The 27,218-nt window shown below is 41.8% G+C and overlaps 1 protein-coding gene across 5 annotated transcripts in view; it reads right to left on the bottom strand.

Moving 5' to 3' along the window:
• EML4 (EMAP like 4) overlaps nt 1-27,218 on the bottom strand; it is a 146,792-nt gene that overhangs the window by 67,417 nt on the left and 52,157 nt on the right. For 4 of the 5 annotated variants that reach the window (XM_058800737.1, XM_058800738.1, XM_058800739.1 and 1 more), the window contains exon 2: nt 941-1,123. In XM_058800737.1, coding sequence (XP_058656720.1) covers nt 941-1,123 — 183 coding nt within the window. Of the gene's footprint in view, nt 1-940; nt 1,248-27,218 lie in introns of those variants that run through there. The other variant, XM_058800736.1, reaches the window with a different exon arrangement.

Genomic DNA, 27,218 nt, shown 5'->3' with positions numbered 1-27,218 from the left:
CATCGTATCATTTCAGTGTTATACTGGCACTGCTGTAATTAGTGCACTGCAAGACTCACACAGGGATTGATCCCAGAGATCTCTATGCTGCATGGTATGACGTGGTTACATGCAATTATGGTGAATTAAAACTGTGATTTATTCAAAATATGATCTAATCTTTTATATAATCTGATATATGCCAGAAACATACACAGACATAATTCTCTTCAAATACACAACTTTAAGTTGGAGTAAGTTCAAAACTCAATTCAAATACTTCTCCAGAACACAAAATGAAATGTCCATGGGGGATGGGGGTGAAGCTTATAAAAATCAGTGCAAAAATATCTAGTTTCTATACTTTTAAACAATCCTACATATATCAGTGTTACAATATAAAAGTTACTAGTGAGTAACCAAAAGAGATATTGCTGCTACATGGTCATTTCTTACATGAGATCTACCGGTGGTAAGTTATCTCTGTACTGGAACAAAAAATAACTACATTCAGAAAGCCTTCTTATTTGGTGGCAGTGTATTTTGGCTTTTGTTGTGGTAATCATTTAGGAGCAAGAGAAAACGTCATCTCTAATATGCCCTTTCAGGTGAGTAATTTCCAGGCAAAGTCAAAGCTGAGACTCAAAACTGTCCATAAATAAGCCCCAGAACCTCCAGTGGCAGGTTAATGTTCCATAATTGAAATTAAAACAGGAACCTTTTACAAAAAGTAAGGAAAATTTTCAGGGGTATCAAGAACATAAAAATGTTACCAAGCATATTTCAGATATCTCTTGGCTGTATATATTTAAGCCACTATTCTAAACCTAACCCCTCCAGCTCAAAATAGATCGGCCTTCCCAAATGAGACAGTAAAGGGAAAAACAAGCGACCAATGGAGAGCATCCCGACTTGATAACGCAGCCTGACTCTAGGAAGAGTTTACCAAATTTGGGCTTACCTTTGCTTGGTGCTGATTTTCTCACAGAAGCTACATGGTCTTCAGAGATAGCAAGACGCCTCAGCACATCAGCCAAGGCTGCTTTCAGCACGGTGATTTCATCCTCTTGTTGCTGCACTCTCAGCTCCAGGGCTGAGAGACGGTCCTGGACATCGGAGGTGCTGGCAGCCGAGATGCTGTCATCTGTGCAGGGCAAAAGCAGAGCAGAAAGAGGCACTGAAATGCTTTGTTCTGATCTAAAAGCCACAGAAAGAGACATGTACTGAACCAGTATGTCTGTCCCATCCTTCTGAAATACTGAAGACATTCTACCAAACAAGTTCAGGCAAATAAGGAACGGATATTACGGCAAACATCGAATTAGTGCTTCAAGACAGAAATCATTACTAATCATTAGCTAAGACAGAAGGCTTAAAGAGTGTGGACCTATTAAAACCACAAGACAGAATGTGCTTCCTATGAAAAACATCCTTACAAGCAGATGGAAGGCTGAAATTGACCTTATTTAAACAACCAACTAAATTAACCAAAAATGTATAAAATTCTGCAACATATTCTTGTGGAACTGTTGAAGAATTTTAACTATGACTCTTAATATTAAAGCAAGTTTCAAAGTTTAAAAAAAAAAATCCACAGTTGAACATACAAGTACTGTTAACAATGACCTAATTGCATCAAGTGGCAATCTCAATTTAAACAGTCTAGGATTGGACTTCTTAATTTTGATTCCTTCTCTTTATTTTTTTTCACATCACCACCATCGATGTGCCAAAAAACATACAACCTTGTAACACTTGGCCTGAAATGAAGAGAAAATAAATGCACTACAAAAAGGTTCCAAAAATCTGTTTGGCCACACAGAGATATATTAGCATTGAAGGCCTAACCCAGCCAAATCTATTCTTCAGTGGTAAAAAGGAAATTACAGCTTCTGCTTACTCTTTGCCTTTGACAGTTCTTTGCATTATTTCACCCAAGCCAAAATAACACATAACAGATTTCTGTATTTGGCTGTTCTAATAAATCATAGGCCAATTACTTAAAAAAAATCTGTAAAAGAATATGCTGCTCAGTCATAAGGTACTGAATTCCTTACCCATTCTGTTTAAGGCTTCCTAAAAACTCAGTAAGGAACCTCTAATATAGCTTAACAAAAATTCACTTATACAGCTCACTTGAGTTCATAGTCTACAAAATAAATACAGCAAATTTAAATGTAAAGGTAAATAGCTGGTATTATTACTTTGATTCTATTAAATCTAAACTTTATTTTTCATTAATCTTAGGAAGACATATGTAGGAGAAAAAATTTAATATAAGCCACAATCCTAATAGTTTGATTTCCCCTAAAAAAGTCTTGATCTTTGAAATACTTGAGGAGGGGCACTTTCAGAATACATGTAAACAAAAGAAGTACTGAGCCAAATTCCTCCAATTCACTATGGAAAAGATTAAGGAGTTTAATGCCAACTTCCACTCCATTAAAACACGATTCTCACTACTGAACGACCAAGAATTGAGCCAACCAAAATAAAGCACCATAATTAATACTTTCACAATACAAACAGAATTCCTACAATTAATTAGTAAAAAAACCCTAAAAACCCTTTACTAATTAAATGTATCCAAAATTATTATTGAACTGAAAGGAACACTTCAGGTTACAATAATAATCCAACACCTAAATCATAGTTTTGCATATATTTTTAGTTCACTATTTGGTTAATGCAAAAGCAGAAGCGTACACTTCATGGTTAGTACTATATTCATTCTGGCTGATGAAAAGAACTGCAGGGGAATTAATTAATTAATAAGGTATATAATCAAATCAAGACCCAGAGACAACAGATTAGGACTCAACAAATAGACCTTTAATCCCACCATCCATAACTGTACCTCCCTATACACAGAAAATTGATTTTAATAACCCCACAGCCCAGCACATACAATGCTTTCTCAGCAGGACTTTACAAACCCAGACCTGTGACACCTACCCCAGGTTGGGAAGGGCTGTGTAAGATTCTTTTAATAAAACCCTCATGTTCAAAACAAACTCCCATCAGTTTTAAGGAGCTGGGAAAAGTTCCTACGTGCATCCACACCTATGTGGCATACAAAAAGGAACCAAGGTAAATGTACATTAATCCATGAAGAAAAGCTTTTAATTCAGGAAAGCAAATGGACTTAAAATACCATATAATTCATATTTCTACTGTCCTGCAAGTATTAGCTGCAGTGGACCAGACAGAATGAACACTCCAGAGAACAATTATTTTCAAAATATTATAAACATTTTAACTTCTCTTACACTGAGTAGCAGTCCAAACAGAAAAAAGCAGTTTGACATTTCCTTAAAAAAAGAGGAGGGAAAAAAAAAGGGGGGGAAACTCCTCCCAGTTTGATTTTTTTTTTGCTTCTTTTGTTGGCCAATGTCTTCAATTAATAGATATTATCCATTATAATGGATAAATTATGGATATGTTCCCAGGCTGCATAAATATACAGCAGATCACTATAAAACACTTGTAAAAGGAATAAGTAGCTATGTCAAATTATCATTTTAGAAGCCAAATATTACTCTGCTCCCTGTGTAGAGTCCAAACAAGCGTAATTACCAAACCAGGAAAGGCTCCACTGCTGATCAGTCTCTCTGCGTACAGAAGTACTCTCAGTACTCTCTGAGTACAGAAGCAAATGCTCTGCACATCCCTGGACATCTTTATTTCCCATAAACTACTAACATTGAGCAGACTCTTGCTGTTGAACCCCAGCACCCCAAAATTGGGATGCTGCAGCCACATCAGCTGGCTGCTGCAGCTCCCAAAGGCACAGTCATGTCACTAACTAGAACTCTGAAGAACAAGTGCCCTGTGAGGGTGAGCTGCAATGCTCTGACCTCCTCAGCTCCTCCGGTGGGACAGCAGAGGAGCTGACCAATGTTCTCCTCGGGGAGCCCAAGCCTTGGCACAGCACACACAGGCAGAAGGACCCTCAAACTCAACTTCAACCCAACAGCTTGTCAGAAATGGAAATGGGACATGAGGAGAAAGCCAAGAAGGTTAAGCCACCCAGCTGATTCCAAACCAGGCAAAGCAATGTGTCCTCTTGTACAACGGGAGGCTCCAAACCACCAGTGGCTGCTCTGCATTGCAGAGAGGGCACAGGTGACACTGAAAGAAGCTGGAGGGCAGGGATATCACTGGGAAATCAAGACTAATTTGGTTGATCAAAGAATACAGTGGCACACTTGGAAGACATTTCATTGCTCTTTATCATTCTACAGAAGTAGCGTCTGTTTCAAGTGATGACAAGCATGTATTACCCTGGCAACCATTAGAGAATTAAAACTAATAATTCCCAATCCAAATATCTCACCCATTACAGCAAACATTCAACTGAATTCCAACATGCCCTTCTTGGCAGTGTCTTGAAAAGTAAGTCAACAGGGATTATCTTAAAAGAAGATGCCCTACAAGTAAACAAAGCTGGAATCCATGAGATCATTCCGACAAATTTGCACAATTACACCTTTCCTTCACAGACGTTTTCAAAGTATCTTCCAGATTACTCCTTCATTTAAAACATATTTTATAATCTACAGAATTACTTCAAAAGAAGTTCAAGCAAGAAAAAAAAAACCTTCCTTCAAGGACATGCCCTCCTCCTTCAGAGAGGAAACAGCTCTTATGCAAGAACAAAGTCAGTCAATGGGAAGCAAAATTCCATCTCCTCCCTTCCTCTTCTCCCACTACTGAACATCTGTCCTTTCCCTTGTGCTGACATAGACACGCATCTATCCAAGCCTTCCATAAGCTGCTCTTCTTTTATTAAACCAGAGAGAAATTTATTTTAAAAGGGAAAACAGTTAGGCAAACACAGCAAATAATTTGTAAGTGCAGTCAAGTACTGATTAATTAATTTGATTCATTTTAAAAATACCTTTTTAGTTATCTGGTTATTCTGATTATAACCAAGCATCACAATTTCTGATGTGCTGGTCGTGTTTTCTAAGCTGTTGATGATTTATGCCTTCAAGGGACATGCTGGGAACAAGATCCAGTGGGGACAAAAAGCAACATCTACAGTGCTCACTGATAGTAGTGAGGAGACACCCACATAGATGTGAATCCAGAGTTTTTCAGCCTTAAAAACTGGTTTAAGGTAAGAGTACTGGCACTCAATGACAGTAAAAACATGTTAGGTCTAACCATACAGTACAACAACTTTTAAAACAAGATGTTCTTTGTCACAGTTCAACAGTTTGATTTTTTATTTTTAGCTATTTATCAATTCTTCCCTTGCTTTTGGAGTAAGAAGGGATATCCATGGGATGCTTGTATTTGGTACTCATGAGACTCAGGGATGACTCTAGAAATGAGGGTTCATTTCTCACAGCACTGAACAGCAGGTGACTCTGTGCGGGACTGCTCACAGCCACAGGCACCAAACCCCTCCTAGCAGATCCATCAAGGCAGCAATTCAAACTGCCCCTCAGCCTGGGCCAGGAGCTCCAAAAGGAGTATCCAGGACACAATCATGGTACTTAACAAACCTTCCAAACCACATATCACTCATCACACTTCATCTAGCAGACATGTGAGGGTACCAGCATTCGAACAGCATCACCCTTCATCATTTGCTGCCTAGGAGAATGTTGAACTGGCTACATTTGAAAAAAAAAAATCCTACTTCTGAACCATCTATTCTGGGCACCCTCAACAAATCCAGAGCATCCATTATCACCTCTCTGAGTCAATTCCTCCAAGCTTTGACTAAATCTAAGTAAGGAATTCATTTTAGACGTAAGCAGCATTTCAGAAAAACAAATTCTACAAACTCCACCCCATGGAAATTTAAATCACAGGGTGGAAAATCCTGTGTTTTATCCAATAAAGCCACATAAGCCACAGGTAATTTTAAACCCCTGGCTGTTAAGGCACCCACAGCATTTTCTGTATTTTGCTCAGAGTGGTAAGAGTCATTTATTAGGGAAAAGGAACAGAAATTACTGGGACTGGTATAAAGATCTGGCTGACAATTTCAGGAGATAACTGTCCGCAAAGAACCTTTTCTCATGAGTACCATGATCCACTCACGTGTGAGGGAAAGTATGTATTTGTATAACTTCCAATTTTTGTTCTAAAGAGCACGGAAAAATTTGACTCTGGATGAGGCTTACATTTCCAGAGAGATACCAGACAAATTTATTTTTCCTACACATTATGAGAAAGAAAACTCTCTGCAGTTTTCTGCAGATCATCTGTCTTAAGAGTACCTTATACAAGGTGCAAAGATCAAGAATCGTGTTCCATACCTGTAATTCAGAATTTTTAGCAACAACAAAAAAAGCAGAATTAAGGCTCCATACTTTTGCTCACATTATCTCCTCCAAATGCCAGCACATGCACAAATTATCTCAGTTTTGTAAAGGATGTGAGTCATGGGAAGAATCCAAGAATAGTAATTAAAGCACACAACATGAACACAGAGGATCCAAAGAGCTCCCCCACAACCCAAAAGTACTGCATTATCCTAGAACCTAGTGCTTATGGCATGGAAGTGGAGTGGGAAGTTCTCCCCAGCTCTCCCCTCCTGCAAGTGCAAGACTCTGGCCTTTAATTCTCTCAATCACCTCACACCTTTGGCTTCCTTTGCTAGTTTTTCATTCTTTCCCCTAACCTTCCAGTTTTCCTACACCAAATTAAAACCAATGCACTGATTGATCTCACACTTGTTACTGGTGACAAAAGCATAAATTCTTTATTTTCTTTTTAGAATAACAATGCAGACATTCTGAGATAGGTACAGGTAAGTCATTGTAGACAGCGCAGTATATTAACATTTCCAACACTAGCTAAACCTTAAATTTGTCTTCTTCAAAGACATTTCTTCAGGTTTTCAGGAAGAACACATTGTCTTGAATGAACACATGTGTCAAGAACACACTCCACTCATTTGCTCAGGATCGATGTTGCACGAGGACCATCACGTCAAGACTGTCTTCCTTGCACAGCTCATGAGAATTTTTTTAATGTCTCATACACCCAGCTAATTTATCCCCAACAAGTAATTAATAATAATAGAAAAATTACTCTGCACTAGCCATTCCACAAAGCATTTTGATCACAAGTCCACAGCAAGCAGTATTTTACTTGTCTGTAGATGATCCATGAGATTATTTTGCTGAAGCCCATGAATATTCTGCAGTGCAACAGTTGCTACTGGACTTTGGTATTGTGGACTGCTTTATGGTCAGTCCGAAGCACGCTCATGTCTGTGAGTCTGCATCATTACATTATAAAGAACACAATCCATGTTTTCAAGTAACTTTATTTGAAAGAGTTATTCTGACATGTAAGATGATTTACCACTTCACATCTAACAATTAGTAGCTCTCCTTGTATAAGCTACACAGATTTGTGCACATAGGCTTTCGTATATTTTTATTTTTCTGACATGAAAAAGCAAAGGAAGGAAAAAGATAAAAAGATGACACAAAAACATCCTGACAAAAAATAACTCAATAATAACCACAAATTACAGAAAATACAAATATTTTTGTAATAAGCTTGTGTATCTCTTGTGTATCTACTGCTGCAAACATTCAGTTTTAATACCGATAATCTAGAAATACATCAGCATGAGATTCACAGGGCATAGCCCCACCCATACCATATTTGATCAGCATGAGTGTCTGCTTGCCCAAGTTTCCAGTAACTGTGTAATTTACTGGGCACAAAAATTTTATATTTCATCCTTGCTGATACTAGCTTTGATAGGCAGACTGCAAAACCAGAACAAACACTTACAGACATTTATCATATTTGACACAGGTATCCATTTGATTACTTGAAGAGGCAGATAATTATGCAGGCACTGCCTCATATCTTTCCCCAACTTCCTATCAGCTCCACCTCCATTGAGATGCATCTCAAGAGTAAGACCATTCATGGGGTTTTCCCCACCGACTGCTTAAAAAACCTTGTGGTTTTTAAGTACTTTTCTTCCCCTAACATTGCTTGCCTCCTCATGCTCCTGATATTGCTCTCCAATGCTTGGCCCTGAACCTGCAAGACAAGCCCTTCCCCTTCCAAAATACTGCTTCTGCTACAAGCCAGTGGCCTCTACACCCCATAGACAGAATCCACTGTGGATTCTGCTGGGCTATTTATATGGGCACCCACTTGGGATCCCCCATATAAATAGCCCAGCAGCTATCCCAGCCACCCCAAGCTCCTATCAATATTTGGTGTTGCCCCATTTCCATGTCAAAGTAAGAAGAGGGGCAGGGGGCATCTTTTCTAACACAGAGGCTTGGAAATTCACACAGAAACCAGAGACAGCTGCAATAAACTGCTCTACTGCAAGTTACACATGCATTAACACCTTAGCACACACAGATTAGTATTCCTACACTGGAAATATTTCATATTGTCCAAGAAGTGTTAGAACACTTCCATTCTAAAATGCTAATTTAAAAGTGACAAATTAAGCGAGCAAGAAATTATGTAAATTAATCCCCATCCTCCCTAATGCCCAAGCCGATCTAGCTAAAATTTTCTAAGAAAACAACTTTTCCTGTGCTTAAGAGGTTCCACATCTTTTAAAAGTCTACCTCTTCACCAAGGGCTCGGCCACCACTGAGCTCTCTGCACCAAAAGCAGATGGCACCCAAGCCACCCTATGGAGAAACTCAACAGGCTTTAGCTCTGCAGGACAGAGACAAAGCCAGCCACTGCCTGGGGCTCCAGGGTGGCCACAGCAGGACAGACACCAAGAACAGGAAAGCATCTCTCCTGCACTCCCAAAGCCTCATTGCAGAGGAGCCTCCAGGCTGTGCCTAACCCAAAACACTAGACCTCAGTGTGGAAAAGTGCTCGGCTCTCACAGGTAAACCCACCAGGAGCAACCAGGCTTTGACATGTACAGGGCAGTCCTTCCTATGCACTTTGACAAACAAGCTTTTCTAATTTCAAATTAGGCGACTACTTAATTATAAAATGAGGTAATTAGCAGACGCTTTTGACCTTAATCTCTTTTTAACGATGCTCTTCATCTGTTAAATGAAATGAAATTCATCATCCTACACTGCCTAAAGGTTAATTAACACTAGTGGGCTGTACCCTAAGTGCTGTAGCAAGGTCAGCACTTAAATGCATGCAATTTCTCAAGGAGCAAGATTAAGAGCCTTCCCATAAAAATAAGAGAAAGACGCACAAAGAAAAGAAAGTTAACTCAAAATACCAACCAACTGCTTTTACAGGAAGAATCACCTTTTCAGAGTTCTAACTTGGAAGAGACTATGACTTCCTCCATGCATCTTACTACCTATATGGTTTCAATATAGTTTTGAAGGACAACGCTAATTCTGACTAGTAAGTTCAACCTGACTTCCCACTTGGAACACTCTTCTTTAACTTTATGTCTTTCATGCCCAAATCTACAAAAAGATGGCAGCATTAACTGTCACTGATCTGCCCTACACAATGAATGATGATAACCACAGTCAGGCTCAGACCAAAGCACTGCTATCCAAAACATCACAAAGCCCAGTGAATGCACAGAGAAACATGGGACCATCCGAAACATTGGTTTTCCTGGAGTACTGTGCAAACTCATTTGCACAGACGGGTACCAGCAGTTATGTGGCAGGCATGCAAGCTGGTGTGGAGGCTTGTAAATGGAAAGGGGGAGAGAGGAAGGAGGGAAAAAGAGAGAAAAAAGAGCACTCAAAGTAATCTCAGATTCTCCATCGGTCTCTGCACCCCTCTTTCCATGCAGTATCACTTATTTTTTAACTGCTCTTGCCAGAGTGATGGTGCTAATTCATGCTCAAAGAAATGTCTATGTATTTAGAAATATTTTTTTCAGAATTTAGGCCCCAATTCATACAGCTTACCTCTGATTATCCAAGTTCTATTTCCAAAATATAAACTTTTCTAGTAACACGTGAATAAATCCAAGTTTGCGAAACATTCAATCTTTAGATTGCAACAACACAGGCGAAGTCCAACATTCCCCATTACTGGCAGCACATCTCCTCTGCTGCAAAGAATCTGAATTCAGTAGTACCAACATACTTTCAATCTGACACTTATGGCAATCTTCCAATATCTTAAATATTTATTGTTTATTTGGCCAACTAACTTAGCCGGGTCTTTGTTTGTAGTATGCTTTTAACAAGTACATTTTTGCCCTAGAGGAAAGAAGTTTCTACTCTAAGATTGCTATAATCTCATCAATTCTAGAGTACCATTTCAGCAGCAAAACAGAAAAGCACTGAAATCATTAAGTGAGATAAAATCAGGCAAAGCAAAATAGCCTCTTCTTTAATGGATACATTTTATCTTGTACCATGCAATGTTTACTTACAAAATTCTACTAATCTCAAATCCTGGCACACAAATTAATAATCTCTAGTTTCTGTTATCTAGAAATCAAGTTAGACATTATCCCTGTAAATAAGTGTTGGAACATTTCTTAAATTTTGTACTGGCTGCTTCACTGGGCATTTCCTTCCCCCAGGACTCATAAATATCTAATTTGTAACATCAAAAATACCACTCTACAAACCGTTTCTTTGATCTCATTCTGTGCTATTCTAAGCCAATCTATCCTAAGTGCCATTATGCAAAACTCCATCAAGAAAAACAGAAACCTGGCCTGTAGTATTAATTTCCTTTCCCAAAGAAATACAGACCTCCTTCTCCCAAAACACTCATCTACCCTGCAGGGAAAGCCTTCCCTTTCAGCGCTGCTGGAAAAAGCAGGATCTGAGCATTTCTGTGCTCAGCAGAAACGTGCTTACCCCTGAGCAGGGGGAGGCACCAGCGCTGGCTGGCGCACACAGCGCTATTTCACAGCTCTTATCGCGCCAAGTCACAGGACTCAGATAAAGGGAAAACCTGTTCTGAAACAGACTCACCAACTGCTGCCTTATCTTAGTTCTCTGGTATTTCAGGTACAGGAATTCCTTCCACTTACTCACAGCCCTATGTGGCCGCTGCTTTATTACCTCCCCATACCAGAGCCCATTCAGTAAAACACCAACTGTGAACTTCACTCCAAGCTGAAGTGACCTTGAAGAGCTACTGTCCCTCTTTGTATCTTCTTATCCAAAACCTAAGGATGACAATCTGCTCCCTCCCTTGACAAAAAAAAAATAGCCTCTAAGAGACAAGCCTTCTAGTGGGGGTGTTCATTCCAGTACTCCAGGTGGGAGCGTTCATTCCAGTACTTCAGATGGGAGTGTTCATTCCAGTACTCCAGGTGGGAGTGTTCATTCTGCTGCAGCAGGGCAGGAGCAGCTGGTTGTGCTTGCAAAGCCATCATGCTCCATCCATCTCCCTGGGCAGCATCTCCTGCAGAAGGCACCCTTATCCCAGCTCTGCAACACAAATGTTACCCTCCCCTGATGCAGGAGATACCATCTCACAGCCATTCTACCTCCCCTCTGTCACGTAAGCAAGAACAGGCTTGGTTTCGATATTTTTAAAAATCCACTCTCTCTTAGGTATGTGAGACTAAAGCTCTCTAATCACAAACTTGATCCAACACAGCACTTGCAACAGCAGCAATCAAAATCCTGCTTTTGTTTACCTCCACCAAGAAGCTTCCACAGCTTCTGCAGCTGCTTGCAGCTTTGGTATTAGAGGAACATTTCTACAACAGCTCATATTTACTCCAGGTGGAACCAAATCCACAGCAGTTTGGTTTGGTTGGGGTTTTTTTTGCATAGAAAAGAACTAACCCACCTCCATAAAGACCATCCATACTACAGACACAGTTAAGCTATCTGCTTGATTTCAAGGATAGAGCACATGGCTCCAACACAGCCAACCTGGAAGGTGGTACCTACAACTACTCATCACACATTAGTCACAGTCTCCAATAGGGTTACTACACAGGAGGAACTAGTGAGAAATAAATGGAATATCTGCACATTATATGCAGAAAACAGAAGCCAGAGAACAATAAGAAGTATCTATGCAGGTGAAATTCAACAGCCATCCTCAAAAATGGGGACTGAGCATAAATACAATTAAACTGACTGGTTCTTTAGCTAAGGTCTTTTGTTTTGTTGTGTTGGCAGTGAAACAGCCCTGGTGAAGTAACAGCTGTAAACAAGGTGTGGGTGGAAAGCATTGCTCACACCTTTCCTGCTGCTGTGGCTGCTGCTGCCTGACAGGAGACTGTCCTGCAACACACTGCTTCTCAAGAGCTGTAGAAACATCAATATTAACATTTGTTATTTTACAAAGATACTCTTTTAGACAATTCAGACTGCAGACCTGTCACCAAGTGTTGCTGCACTCCCCTTAGCAAGGACACTATCAACAAGTCCCCACAAATGCCCCATAAACAAATGAGGTAATTGTGAAATGAAAGAGATTTAATTCATGACAGGGAAGAACTCTTGAACAGCATGGCAGACATCTCTGTCAGACATCACTGCACACATATTTTATAAAGCTGCAGTTAGGCCACTTCTGCAGAAATGAATACATAAAACTGAAGCCAGTTTCAAACATAATTTCAGTTGCTAATCCTGGCACTATCACACCTAAAATGGAAAACTCCCCAGAAAAGGGAGGAATTAGGTCTCACCTTTATTTAGGCCAAACCACAAAGCAGATTTCAGAACTGAAGCAAAGCAAGCACAAACACTGGCTAACAGTGTTACATGATGCTACAACCTCCCAGAGAAAAATCAATCACTGAGCAGAACACTTTGGTTGGCATAGGCAGGCTAAGACCTTCTAAAATTTCACCTTGAAGATATTTTATGTAGAAGTCCTACACAAAATTGAACTATCACAGTCACTGTTGATAAATCACATGCGTGTGTGCATGGTATTTGCTTAGGAGGAAAAATGCCTCTCCATAAGGATGCTTTTTCCTTTCCTCTCAAAGGACCCTGTAGGAAAGCACACTTCTGTGTGGAATGTTTGCCAAATTTGGAACACTGAAAAGGGATATATCTATCAAAGTTGCTTAAATACATCACATTTTGCATCATAAACAGATTACTTATCTGATCTTCCTACAGTGATGGGGTCTCTGAAGCATAAAAAAACCTTCAGGTTTCTTTTCCTACTATTTGGTACAAAGTAACAGTTTTTAGGTAAAGAAACATAGCCCTGTGAATAGCAATAGTGAGTGATCATGGATATGCCCAGTACTACAAATATTGCAAGTGCTACAAATACTTGAGGGGAAAACAAGACTTGAATATGGTTGGGACTAAGTAACAGTAGTGTCACAAATTGCAAGTTGCACTTTTCCCCACTTACTTTCTTCTTCCTCAAAATAAAGGCATTAATCAATCAAGAACTGATAACAATCAAAGCCACCTCAGAAAGAGGAATTTTTATTTGCTAAAAGACATAATTTAAGGGAAAAAAACCCAGGTTTTTCTGCAAAAGTACACGAGCACTAACACGACCAGAGAGCCTCTGCCACATCAGCTGTCAGCGCCTTGCAGATCCATGCCAAAGCTCTTCTCTGGTTATCACTGGGTAACACTTCCAGCTTTTTGTAACACATCAGGAACAGCTATGCTAGGTTAGGCCTGCCTGAACCCACAGAAATACAGTTTACAGATTTTTTACTAATACGCTCTCACTCATCGTGAAAAGTACTCTGGAAAAAGCTACATATTGTAGGTCTCCAGCGTTTGCAATTCAGTTTCATTCTCCTTTTTAAACCCTGGAGATTTGTATTTGTTTGATAACTGTGCGGGGAACAATCTAAAGCCAAAAAGATAATAGTTACTCTGAAAGCAGCTATTATCTTAAACCACTGAATTATCTAGTTCATTCCACTAACGCTTATGTTTTAGGACTGATTAATTCCGTGTACACTTACTAAGCATTAGCTATGCTAATTCAGCTATTTATACATAAAAAAGAGCCATCCAGGAGGATACTATTTCCACATAATACTGCCAACCAAAATAACAGGATCCTTCATGCATGAAAAATATTCCTCCCACCACAACAGAATACACAAACAGAAACAAAATTATTTTATTTCTTTTCAGCATCTCGTAATTTTTGCCATAATCTTATTTGACAACTTTTATTTTAGTTTTAACAAAATATGTTCTTTTGGGTTGCAACATGGGGTATGGCCAAATAAATCAGCAGGGAGTGAGCCCAACAGAGAGTTAACAGCATCTCAGCTTCCATGCTGTAACTACTCAAGCACACTGCTCTTACTCAAGACTAAATGCCAGCTTGTTTAACCTACTAATCCACATTTACTAACCCACTGTGTCAACATGCTCCAAGTCTCTGCCTTCACTGAGCCCTCTGCAGCTCCTGTGCAAGCCCACACTAAGCAGGTGTGACCATTCTTGCAGCCTGCAAGTTGCACAGGACAAGGTTCTCATGCCAGAGCTCCCCGACATGCAACATGTACCTCTGGGGGAGCTGGGGAACACTCCCAGAAAGGTGGAGAGGACAAGTGACCCTGCCACAGCAGGACCAGGAGCACAGCTCTGCCCCCACTGAACAAAATTCTAACAAAACAGTTAGAATTATTTATAGTACAGAGTGATGTTTTTTAAAGTTTGAACTGCATCCTTTAAAGAAAAAAGTTTGTCAAATTTCTTTTTCTTCTCAGCAGTTTTTCATGTCATTACAGGCCTAAAGGTTTCCTTGATTGCAAAAATGCATAGAATATTGTAAAGATGGGCAAACAGATATCTTCAGTGAAAGCCAATAGGTATTTTCTTCAGTTCAATGTTGTTCATAAATAATCATTCAAGACTCTGAAGCTGAAAGCAAGCAGAAACACTGGAAGACACCAAGTTTGTTTCCATACATTAAGATCAAATCAAAAGTCATAACAACAAATTGTCCTAATTTTAATATTGATTCAGTCTGTAGTATACTACTGTCTTGGGCATGGTTTCACTTGCTCTTAAGCCAGTCAAACTGTGGGCTGCTGTTAAAAGGGGTGATCTTCCTTGAAGGATCAGGCTGTTTTTTCTGCCCCAGTATCTGCTTCAGGACATAATTTTTGGTGGCTACCTGATAGAAAACTTTTTGCACCCACAGTTAGTTTCCAGCTGGATCAGCTCACTGGCCAGCTCCCACCAAACCCCTGCCATGACACACACAACATAATCCCAGCACAGAAACTGCACACCATCAGTGCAAACCACTCAGGGTGACACCTGCAGCTCTGATTTTTTCACTTCTATCATCTAAGAAAAACAATCTCAAAAAATACCTTAATGATCAAGACATCGTGGCATTTATCTACCAAATAAGCCAAATCATGCAAAAAGCTGAAGAGTCAAACCAGGTTCTCATGGAAGTGAACACTCCCTTTGATGCACTTCACAGGTATCAGAAATTAGACTGTGGATATTCCCATGGTTTTAAATGCTTCTGAAGAGCTTCACAGGCAAACTAGGGAAAACCCCAACAAATTCATGCATTTTTACAACATACAAAGAACAAAAAAGGTGCTGGAAGGGTAGAGCAAAGCGGGAAGACATGTCTAAATCCTGTTTTTAGATGCACAAGGGTATCTTCTCACCATGCAATGAAGAGCTGTGACTAATGGCTGTCATGTCTGGTTATTCCTTCTTCCCTGCTCACAGGGCAGGAGCTGCATGTCCAGCACTTTTCCCCTATTTCTTTGCAAGTTCTGCTCTCAAAGCTGCTCTGGCTCTGTGCAGAAGGAGCAGGTTGAAGAAGGAGCAGGTTGAAGAAGCCTGCTGCAAGAGGGAAGTTTCCAATGCCACCTCTATCCTGCTGAACTCACTTCTCTGTGCCAAGCAAGGGTGTGATGTAGCGTTCATAAAGATACTTCTTTGATCGGGGCATTACTCAAAACTTGAGAGCAAAGACTTGCTGCTGAGAAAGTGCTTGCAGTCAGAACCTTTCTAGCTGACCTTTAATGACAAGTTTGCTGCGTCAACTCCACCTCTGACATTTCACCAATTCCGATACTTCAGCAACTTCCAAGTGTGGCTTGCAGTTACTTCAACTTGCAATTACTTTCTGCAACTGCTAAAAACCACTTACCACTACCCTGAACAAGTCACTATTATCCCCTCAACCCCCTTCTGATGACTAATACATGTTCCTAGAACTGCTGGGAGCCAGCTAGAAATCTTAACTGGCAAAACAGAAAAAAACTTACCCAAAAATGACACTCCAGTTTTAAAAGGTAACTATGACGTTAAAGAAACAAGACCTTTATTGAGGCAAGGTACTGGGCTTCTAAATAGTGTGAGATGAAAACCCCTCCTGACCTCTACAGTATTTGAAATTTTATGTTGTGTACACATAGCCCTGCATGCACCAGAAAGAAAAAGGCTCTTGCAACACCCCAATGCTTACAGCACGGTCCCTTATGTCAGACACTAATTCAAATGAAATACTTTTGCACCAGCACCTGTGCAGGGAAGCAAGGCAGCAGAACAGCAGTATGTGCCAGCCGCTGTCACTGCCTGCCAGCGAGGCAGGTGGCAAAGCCACTGCCAGCCGAGGTGCCCTCCACAGCACAGTGACAGCCAAAGCCCAAGGCAGACTCAGTGTCACCCTGGAGAAACCCTGCAGAGCCACAGACAGAACCCCACCTTTGCCATCAATGCCTCCAGCAACTGGCCAACCCCACTCTGAAAAAACCCTAAGCACACTCTCCACTAGTCTTAACATTAAAGACAAATGCATACAAATCAAGAGTCTGAAAGCAATCAAGCTTAAAAATACTAGGATGTTGGAGTTTGTTTATTTTCCGCCCCCTATATAAATACCAATTTCAATGTCAAGTGCCATTGGAGGGAAATATTTAATCTAGAAGCATGCCAACTGGACATTTGTTTGCAGGTAAATATTCCCCTTGGTCAAACTATTAGATAGAAAATTTCTATCCTGATCTGTATATTGTCTGAGATAAATTCCAGCCCATATCCAATCTGATAGCTATCCTCTTCCTAAAGGACATATCTTTACCTTAGCTTTAATTATAAAAGGCTAATTAGAAAAAAAAAAATCTTTCCTACTGACACTAGACAAGCTTTTAAAAACATTTGATTAAGCTACCTATCAGCACTTGTACCCTATATATTAAAAGGAAATGCTGAATTAGGAATTAATTTATAGCTTTGGCAAGAAATGAGCAATGAGAGGTACGTACAATGACACCAGTGCACAAAAAAAAAAATAAATCACAATTTAAGTTAGCAAAGCTCCTATGGAAAAGCATGTCACTATAGGATACTTATTTTAAAAAATTATATGCAAAACCCTGACCTTACTCTCCTGTCAGCATAAAACCTTAAGCTCCATTAAACAAAGCAAGAACGAGCATGTCCAGCCCAACAAAAAGAAGAAAAAAAAGATACTTTCTATAACTTAATCTCAGGCATTTCCATACTTGTTACCAGTGCAAATTTGCTAAAAGCCCTCAAGGCTGAAGTTAGAAATTTCACAGGAACAAAGCACTTGTTGATTCTCCAACATACCAGTTTCTTAGCACTCTACACACAACCCAAAATACAGTCATTGGAAAACCTGGTATACAGGTCATTGGATACAAAGGCATAATAAGTTTAAGTGTACAAGTAGGAATCAAGTTTTAAATCAACAAAACACACTAGCCTGATTAGAATATCCAAAGCCACATTTTCTTTTAATTACAAATGCCAGCTGTTATCCAGCAAAATGCTCAGTCTTTTATCAAGATTTTAGAAAAAATAATTTCTTAAGGCACAGAAAAAAATTAAAATAGAACATGTGCATTCAGAAAAGAATGCATTTCTTGCATCTTATTTTGTTGAATTTCTTACCCATAATGTCCCACTCACTTTGGAACTTCAAGATACGCCTCAAGCTGAAGTTTGAGACACTGTTACATCTTGTACAGACAATCACAGAAACCCCAGTTAAAAGCCATTAAAGTCAGTGGAAATGTTGGTCACATAAACCTCTACATATTGGTAACAAAGCCCCAAGCTATAGCCATAAAATATGCTGTTCTTTTGAATTTTGTTCTGAAGACAAACAGCTAAACATTAGCTTTTCTTCTCTACAGTAAAAATCCCTGCAAGACTGCAAAAAAAAAAAAATCACACGAAGCACTTAAAATGTTAACATTTCCAATTTACCCTCCCCTCTTTCTTGAGGGTTGCAACATTTTGAATTCTAAACCAAATGCTTTGAATTCTGAAGCAGATGAAGTACAGTGCACATCACTCACTTTAACAAAGTACACGCAAGGTCATTCCTTTCCTACACTAAATGCCCATAGAAATCTATGCATTAAGCACTCGTTTGTTTTTATTTTTAAGAAAACTTTTCTGTGGACCACCGTGTTTTCGGCCGCAAGTTTCACAGGCAAGATGCTGCGGTTGTATCCGGATCGCACGGCATGAATCAGCAAACAAAGAACGGGCGCTCGCTGATGTCTGCCTCACTCGCAGGGAAACAGACAAGAGGTGTACAAGAGGAACACGCTTTATCTCTGATAGGATTTCTTCGTCAGGGTTATTTGGTTGGTTGGTCTTTTCAAAACCATAGTTTTGGTAGCTACAGTCAGAGTGCTACAATTAGTTACCTGATTCGCACTCAAGAGAGTTGAGTTGTTGAGAGCAGCTGTCTAAAGAAAGGAGATACGCACCGAAATATTTCATTTTTACTATGACACCGGTAAAAACAAAGGGAGACGAGGAAGCAGCCCTTAGTTCTGAAGGGCAAGCACAGGTTGCCCAGGCAGAGGAAGCCGCAGCAGGCTGAGCGAGCCTGCACTGCCGCCTGCTTGCCCGAGGCCGGGCCAGTCCCGCTCCGGCTCTTCCCTCGGAGAGGGCAAAGCGAGCGCTCCAAAGGGAAGGCAGGACTCGCCAGAGCCGCCCGCCCTTCCACGGGGGCTGCCGAGGGTCCCTCGATCCACACTCTTCCCTGTCCCATCCCGGCCCGAAGGGACCCGCGCTGCTCCGCGCCTCCTGTCCAGCCAGCACTAGCTTCATTATCGCCTCCTCCGCGACCCGCACACTTCCCGATTTTATTTACTCGTCATTCTTTTGTCGATTTTCTGGCGGTGCGGATGCCGCACGGCAGCGCGCCCCTCAGCGCCGGGGCAGGCACACCTTGCGGGCCGCCGAGGGGCGCGGAGCCGCTCTCGCACTTCGCAGGGCAGAGCCTGCCCGGGGCTGCCAGGCTTCCCTTCCTCCCCTGCAAGGATGGGGACCGCGGAGCGGAGAGCGCCGGGGTTCCCCCCGAGCGAGCCCTCCGGCGCAGCGCGGTACTTTACCCGTGCAGAAGGCGGCGAGCGCCGAGGGGTCGCAGGCTGCGGCCAGGCAGGACAAGCCTTCCTCCATCCCCCCGGCCGCCAGCGCCGCCGAGCCGGCCCCGCCGCGCCTCAGCGAGAGCTCCCGCGCCCCGGCCCGGCCGGCGGGCTCCCAGCACACGGTCCCGGGCCACCGAGCCCTGCCGGTCCCGCCGCCCGTGCCCCTGGCCCGGAGCGAGCGCGGGAGGCGGGGGCGGGCCGGCCGGGCCCGGGGAGGGGCCGCCCGCAGGCGCGCTCGCTGCCGCACCGGCTGGGGGCCGCGGCCCCCCGGGGCCTGCTCGGCCGGGAAGCGGAGCCCGCCGGGCCGCTCCCGAACGGGAAAGCGGCAGCTGCCCGCACACGGGCACGGTCCTGCGCCCTCCCCACCGGGAACCGCAGCAGTCGGAACCCACAGCCCGGCCCGGTGCCACCGCGCCGCACGGGGCTCACGGCCGGGGCACAGCGGCGCACGGACCATCAGCAGCCCACAGCATCCGTCTGTCCGTCCGTTCGCGCTCGGGCATAAAGAACCAGCAGCCCTGACTAACGACAGTACCCTCCCTCGGCAGATGCAGATAAACCATTATTGTCTCAAAGCGTGTCTCTCTGTCTGTCAGAAACGGCACGCATCCATCTCTCGTCAGCCACGGCGCGACGCGAGGAGTGACAGGAGCAGTGACACGCGGAGTTCACACGGGGGGGAACAAGGGGGCAGCAGTTCGCTCAGTATTGGAATATTTTTCACATGACATCGTTTCGAGACGAAAAAGCAATGACATCACTGGCAATACACTCATATCCATTATATGAAAACTAAGCAAAATATCATGGCTTAAAAGCAGCAGCTTTGCAAAGCTATCATTCTGTTCGGCAGAAGGGAACTCGTATTACAAATGCATTACAATCTATTTAATGTGATCATGATTTTGTCTGTCTTGCAAGACGAAGCACAGCCAGATGAGAACTAATGAATGCAACATGTGTTCATTCTTTTGGTAGCTGTGCCTGAAGCCAATTGGCAGAACGACTACAGCAAGATAAATGTCAAAACAAAACTATTTGTGAATATTGTACTGCATGTATTTTGACTCTTCTATCATACTTGAAATAGTTTATTATTTTCGAGATTTGCAAGCATATTAAATTACTGGATTAAAGTTTAGATTTCCAGACAACAGTGGGATAGTTAAAAAAAAAGGGGGTAGGGGGAGGGGAGGTCTGTGTCTCCATTCAAAAAACAAGGAGGAGCAGCACTTTTTTTCCACCATCAGAAACGGTTGATGATAAGGTTAATAGGTTCATAAGAACACATATCATTAGGACAGCACACAAATGGTTTTCTGTGTTTTCCCCAGGATTAACAATCTACATAACTACAGTAGTGCATTTCTTTTCCAGCAGCTCCCGATCGACTGGAGGAATCGACCTCTGCAGTGATCTAAAAAAAGAGATGGCAGTCAGCTGAACACAGCTCTGCAGCATGAAGTCAGCCAGGCAACTACTGTGATTAATACAAGGGGAAAGGACTAGGAAACTGCCTGGTGGAAGATGATGAAGCCTAAAAGGCAAGGGCACACAACTAAGGACCCTAATGAAGCCATGGGATTCAACACACAGCTGTGGCACTGGGATTGACCAAGAACCCATGTTCCCCACTTGTCTCAACTCCTGTGTTGCATCAAGTCATTAAACAATCTTAATTGCAAGACGAAACACTGAGTCTTATCTTGGGTGGGTTGGGCAGATGGAATAATTTAACACACACACTTTGGTACCCTTTCAAACTCAACATGCTTCCCAATACAACTATGAAGCCTTGGAAGAAATGACAGGCAGAGTGCCCCATGAGGCCAAACAGACACTGTAGTACTGGTTAGATCAGTGCCAAGAGCAGAAAGAGGCTTGATTGCAATCTTAAGTGGCCATTAGTGCCCTGAACAGTGACAGGTTACATGCCACTCGCAAAAAGCATCCACTGTAGCTCACACCAACACATTTCTTTTAGACTATATCAATTTTGAAGTAAGTAAAGCACACAAAATTAAAAGAGTTAGGCTCTCTTTCTGTAAAGTGAGTACAAGACACTGCTATTTCTGAGTATCTTAAATAGAGCTTAGTGTCTGCTCCATCAAAAGGATAAGGCAGAAGGAACCAAACCAAATGTCAGAATGCTGTTGGAATGATCCTTGGAACTCTAACTTTTGAAACAAGATTGCAGAAGGCCCAGTGCATACAGCTCCCCCTGAAAATAGCAGAAGGACTCTCAACCCACCCATCTTCTGTTCCCTGCTCAGCTGAAGACTTGATCAAAACTCCTCAAGTTGCCTTTAAATCTGTCATGATAACCTTACCTCCTTGTTAGGTTTTTCCACTCTTCTATCTCTGGCCCTTCTATCATACCTGTCCTTCTAAGCCACCTATCTTCAACACCTATCTATCTCCACAAGCCTAAGCACCATCTCAGGTTCCTCTTCCCTGCTGTTACTTAACATGAATAGTGGGTGATGAGGAAGTGCTCTTTGAAGTATTTTAGATAGGCATAAATAATGAAAAAAACTGCCTTATAATATGGCACATACCAAAATAAAACTCATACACAATGTAAGTCTTTGCTTAGGAAAAAACTCTCAGATTATTAGCAGTGCGGAGTGCATTGCTACACCATGAAAAAAACTAACAAACACTCTTCACTCTGACAAAAATAAAAAAGCTTGTTAAAGACCACAAATGGAGCTCTGCACACTGTACAAGTACAGATTAGTTCATTGCTTGTTTATCCCCAACATACACATATTTAGGAACACTACACATCTGGTGTTGTTCAGAACAGTGAATGTCTCAAAGACTGCAGCAGCACCAGTTTATGACTGTACAAATTTTTTTAGACATACTTCAGATTTTCAGGAATGAAAAAACACTCGAATGTGCCTTCTCTTCAAAGGAGGGAGGAAATGGCTTCTCCAGCTTTTGAAGACAGCCATAGGAAGGCATGAAATCTTCGGAATAACCACTTCCACGTGAAGACGAGGACAAAGCAGGTCCCTGTGGGTCCATACCCAAAAAATTACCTTCCAGTCACCCAGAGCTAACTGAGGAAACCAGAGGTGCCCCCACCAAAGTCACCATGTCCTCAGGTGCAGAACAGACACTTGTACCCAGGACATTTTTAGTACTTAAAGAAAAAAGAGAGGAAGATTACCTATTGAGCTTCCTCGGCAAGTCATACTGCTCCTAAGAAAGTACCTGCCATATGAATTTTGGAAATTGGCTTTCAGAGATTAAGGGTTTCTTAATTTCCCTTAGATTTAGGAGACTTCAGATCCAAGAGCTACTGCATGAAGAAATCACAGTGTTGCATTCCATCCAGAAGATTACTGGAAACTCTCCCTACCTACCTTTTATTCACAAAACCTGCAATTGCACATAAACATCACAAAGTTGAACTGCAGTGACACTAGTTTAACGCCTGTCTTGCTGTTGAACTGCAAGAGGGCAGCACTAGTTAATTTTGTTTCCTCAAATATATTAAATCAATCATGTTTCCACTAGCAAATGATCCTTCAATTATTTTGCTTTCTTCTTTCTGAAAAGAAACTGCAGCAATGTTTCAGCTGGCAATTAACCTCAGTGCCAAACTGTATCACCCTTCAGCAGCTGCCTTCATTAGCTTTACTCCACAGAAAAGAGAATAAAAGTAATTTCTTTAATAACTACCCAATTTCCAATTTGATTGCTTTATCTTTAGGAGGAAAAATTTTCTTTCAGTTTGTTTTTAAACCCATGTTATATCTGCTATCACTCAGCAAGCACAACAGACCAAAACCATCTCATCAGGTGAGACAAAGTAATTAAACGGTTTTATAAGACACACTTTGGTTAAGGATGCTCATTGCATCAAGCCTGTTTCCAGCTGTACTTGTGAGGTGTTCAGAGGCTGGTTAGTGAGCTAAGAATGACAAGGATGATCCAGCAGGATCCAGTGCTCCCACTAACACCTGTGGGACTTGGCGGCCGCTGCTCGCTCCTCTTCACTCCAGGCACTGTAATAAACCCTAATAAGGTTCCATTCTCTGAAGCATTAATTCCCAGAGTGATGAAAAGCAGGACCTTTGACTAGGATTAAGGTCACTTAGAGCTGGCATCCAGCAGCATTACTGCTAAAATAAGCATCCCTGCCCTTCTCCTGCATCCTTCCCCTTCTCATCCTGTTCCTGCCAACACGGCTCATGGGGCTGCACAAGGAAGCACACCAGCAGACTGAGCAGCATGAAACTGAACTCATCAACATCAAAACAGGGAAACTCACCAGGCCAGTCACATGGTGTATGGCACAATGAGCCGTGCTGCAGCAGCAGGGAGGTGGCAGCACCCTCTGGAAAGAGTGGTGGGAATAGTGTCTGTCAACAGCAGCTCTGCCCGTGGATGACTTAAGGAGATTGTGAAACAGCTACATTTGTAAATCACATTTCATTGCCAGAAACCCCAACAAAATAAGAACTGATAGAGAAGAGAGTGAAGTCCCCAGGCAAGCAGTGCGAGGGCAGGATGCAGCAGAGAACACACAGCAGTGCCTGAGCCCTTCCCTCATCACCCCCTCCTAGACTAAACTGAGCTCCATCATCCTATGGCATTTTTCTCAAATGAGCAGGCAGAAAACACAAGAACAAGAGGTGTACATTTGATCTGAAAAGTTGTCTTGAGGTGTCCTCCACAACTAAACCATACCCAGCTTTAAACTAAACCATACTAAACCTAGATCAACTAGCCTAGAAAAGTGATCTAAATGAGAAAATTTTATATTTGTTGCCCAAAACCACATTGCCTAATTTGAAAAAGAAAAACTTGCAAACAACACAGAGCCCTCCAAATGCAAATGCGTATTTTAAGAACAACCACAGGAATGCCTATTTTTGTCAGGGGGTTGGCTGCTGCAGCAGCTGTACCAACAGCACGGAGGTGGCAGCAGGCTGATGCGGAGGGTGGGAAGGGTGGCAATGTGCAAGGCTGGTATTTTCCTGAGCACACAACACCAAACCACAGCTGCAGCATGCCTTCCGCTGCCTGCCTGGGGCACTTGCACAGCAGACTGCGTGCAGCTGCCTTCCTGCCCATCCAGTAGACAAGGTGAAAAAGTGTTATATCTAAAACACAGGCACAAAAGCGTTTTTCTCCTGAAAATTCGTGCTAGGCATAAGTTCCAGACCACAGTTCAGACCACGTAACCTAGGTAGTGGCCCATGAAAATGTGCAACCTTGTCCATGAGGAAACAGAGACTGAAGAGTGACATCCTTGTTAGATACAGTCTGTACCTTTGTGGAGATAATCAGAGTTCAAGAGCGGAGCTTCAAACGCACAAGATTTGCATAAGTGGTATTTTTAAAAGTACAGGTAAATTGTACAAGGTTGTTCAGTATGACTCATTTCCATTCTCTGAAAGTGATCAGCAAAAGTTTGATTAATAATGACAACTTACTGGTGGCCTTAGTTATATCAAAGCTATGGTTATGGATGAGCTATAGTGAAATGACTGTTGTTTAATTATTTAGCTTATGCCAACAGAAAGATAAATATTACTTCCGCCATGCAGAACTAGGGAAACAGCAGTGCATAAACCATCTACAAAGTGTTTTCCAATAAAGCACTTACAAAATAAAATATCTACTTCTAGAAATATGACACTGCTTAAGAGTTGTGTATCCTTTCATAAAATGATTAAATGTCATTCTTGCATGTCAAAACACCTCCAGATGCTGGCTGTTTCCATTAACATGTTGCTGCAATGGTGACTACTTTTACTGCTTTTAAAAGTCATAAAAAATAAACTAGGAGTTAAAAAAACAGGAGAATTTGAAAGAGCACACTATTTACGACAGAGACCAACAAGTTTTTTGCTTACTATCCACTCTGAAGTGCTGAGGAGGTAGAAAAGCCTTTATGAAAAACCTCCCACCAAAAAGCACAGTCCTTCCCACAAAACTAGTTCTGATTGAGGATGTCCAGCACAGGAGCTGTGGATGCACAGAGGGCTTGCACCGTGGGTGACCAGCTCAGCTGTGCACTGGGGTGACGTGTGACTGCACTGCCATCACCCCAGCCCATCCCAAAGGGTGGCTCAGACACAGGGCAAGCCATGGAGATGAGGGACAAACCTCACAGGTGCCGGTCTGGCTTCATCCACACTGACAGGAACAGCTTTTGGCTCCAGACTTCTGCACAGCCAGCATAACCCAAATCTTCCACCCCAGGGGTGGGGTGATGGTCCCCATTTGTGATCACGCAGCAGAAACACAGCATCTCTCATTAAATGTTACCTAGTACATGCAATTGTGATGTAGGTGTCAGACCTTAAGCTATTACTCCACTTCAGAGTCTGACCTTATCAAAAGATCATTTACAGCCACACAGTTTTGACATGGTATATATAGCAGCTGTACAGTCCATAAATTAATTACCCTTCTGATGGCACAGACTACCAAACAAAGTGGTTTAAAGGGAATCTGTAGAAACAGCTTTATATCCATGTCATTCCTTTAAATTTAGTTGACAACAAGATTTTTGTACTCTTAAGGAAAATGGGTCACACTAATACACACCATGTTTTATTTATAAATGTAGGATTGAACTATTGTAAACCCCAGGCAGGGTTTACAACCTATGCTGTTGGAAAAACACACAAGATGCACATTTGTGTTTTTTTTCAAAAAGGCAAGTGTGGAAATTCCTGTTTACTTCTCTTGCTTTTCAGTAGTGTTCTCAGTATCCTAAAACTTGGTGAACAAAAAATGTGAAGAACAAGCCATACTAATTCCACAAATTGCTTAATAAAAAATTGTCTGTAGAAGGAGTCACATTGATCCACACACAGAAGGCAAAAGAGATCTTTCAACTAAGTTAAAAATAAAATCTGCCGGACTAGAAGTCATGCTTACTTGAAAGTCTGAGTAACACCACGGATATTAACATATGGACATTGTTCCTTCCTGTAGCAATAGCAGTATTACAAAAAACCTGGCACAACTGACACCTCTGCCAGCCCCTCTCTCTGGAGAGTAACCAAAGGACAGTAAGAGACCAGAGTAATGGCACCCCACCATTTTAACTGGTAGCTCTTTCACAGGAGTTGAGACCAAGGTCAACTCTTGACTACAGAAGTGTGTTGGTATTGCCAGAAAATAAACATTCAGTAGGTCAGAAATAATAATTTCTTCCTCTGGATCACCAATCTTGTTATGACAGCTAAAGGTCAAAGCAAGGAGCAAACAGGCTAATTTCAAAGAGGGAGAAAGAGGAGGAGGGAGCTGTGATGTGCAGTAGAGGTCTAAGGGAAGTGACGGACTAAACAGCTGCGTCAAGACAAGGACACACCATTCTACAGGGGAAAAACATCACACAACAAAAAATGGAGAAGGTCCTTGATGGCTTTAAGAAACACAGTTGTATTTTTCAAGAATCCAGCTTACCAAAGATTCAGAGACTGACTAAAGGTCAGAAGCAGCAGGAGTTTGACAGTATCCTATTACCAAAGAGGCATTTCCACACACTGTGGAACCACCAGCCCCAAGAGCTGGGGATGGTATGGCAACATATGATCAAGATCACCATGCACTTACTTCACCACAAGAAACTCTGTACTCCAGATCTGCCTAGCTACCATCAAGGAATAAGAGCTGGAAAACAAGAGAACACTCTAGAAGACACTGAAATCACAAGTTTAAAAGGCATTTAATTGAGCCTGAAATGCAGAGTTTACCCATCTGTTCCTTGAGAAGGATAAAGTTCATGAGCTAAGGGAATAAAATACATGGGGTGATAGGGCTACTAAAAGCAACTCCTTTGCTAACAAAAGACACAATGGTATTGAGTGCTCTAAGCTCCCAGCATCCTAGGATAAGTAATAAACTCTATTTACTTGCATACAAAGTAAACTAAAATAATTTTTAAAATCTTTCATTTCCTAACTTTTTTTTTTTTTTTTAATACAGACTACAGAAG

Source organism: Ammospiza caudacuta, chromosome 3, assembly GCF_027887145.1.
Source record: "Ammospiza caudacuta isolate bAmmCau1 chromosome 3, bAmmCau1.pri, whole genome shotgun sequence".
NCBI lineage: Eukaryota > Metazoa > Chordata > Aves > Passeriformes > Passerellidae > Ammospiza > Ammospiza caudacuta.
The sequence above is the reverse complement of the archived record's forward strand: the minus strand, read 5'-3'. Positions and strand labels throughout refer to the sequence as shown.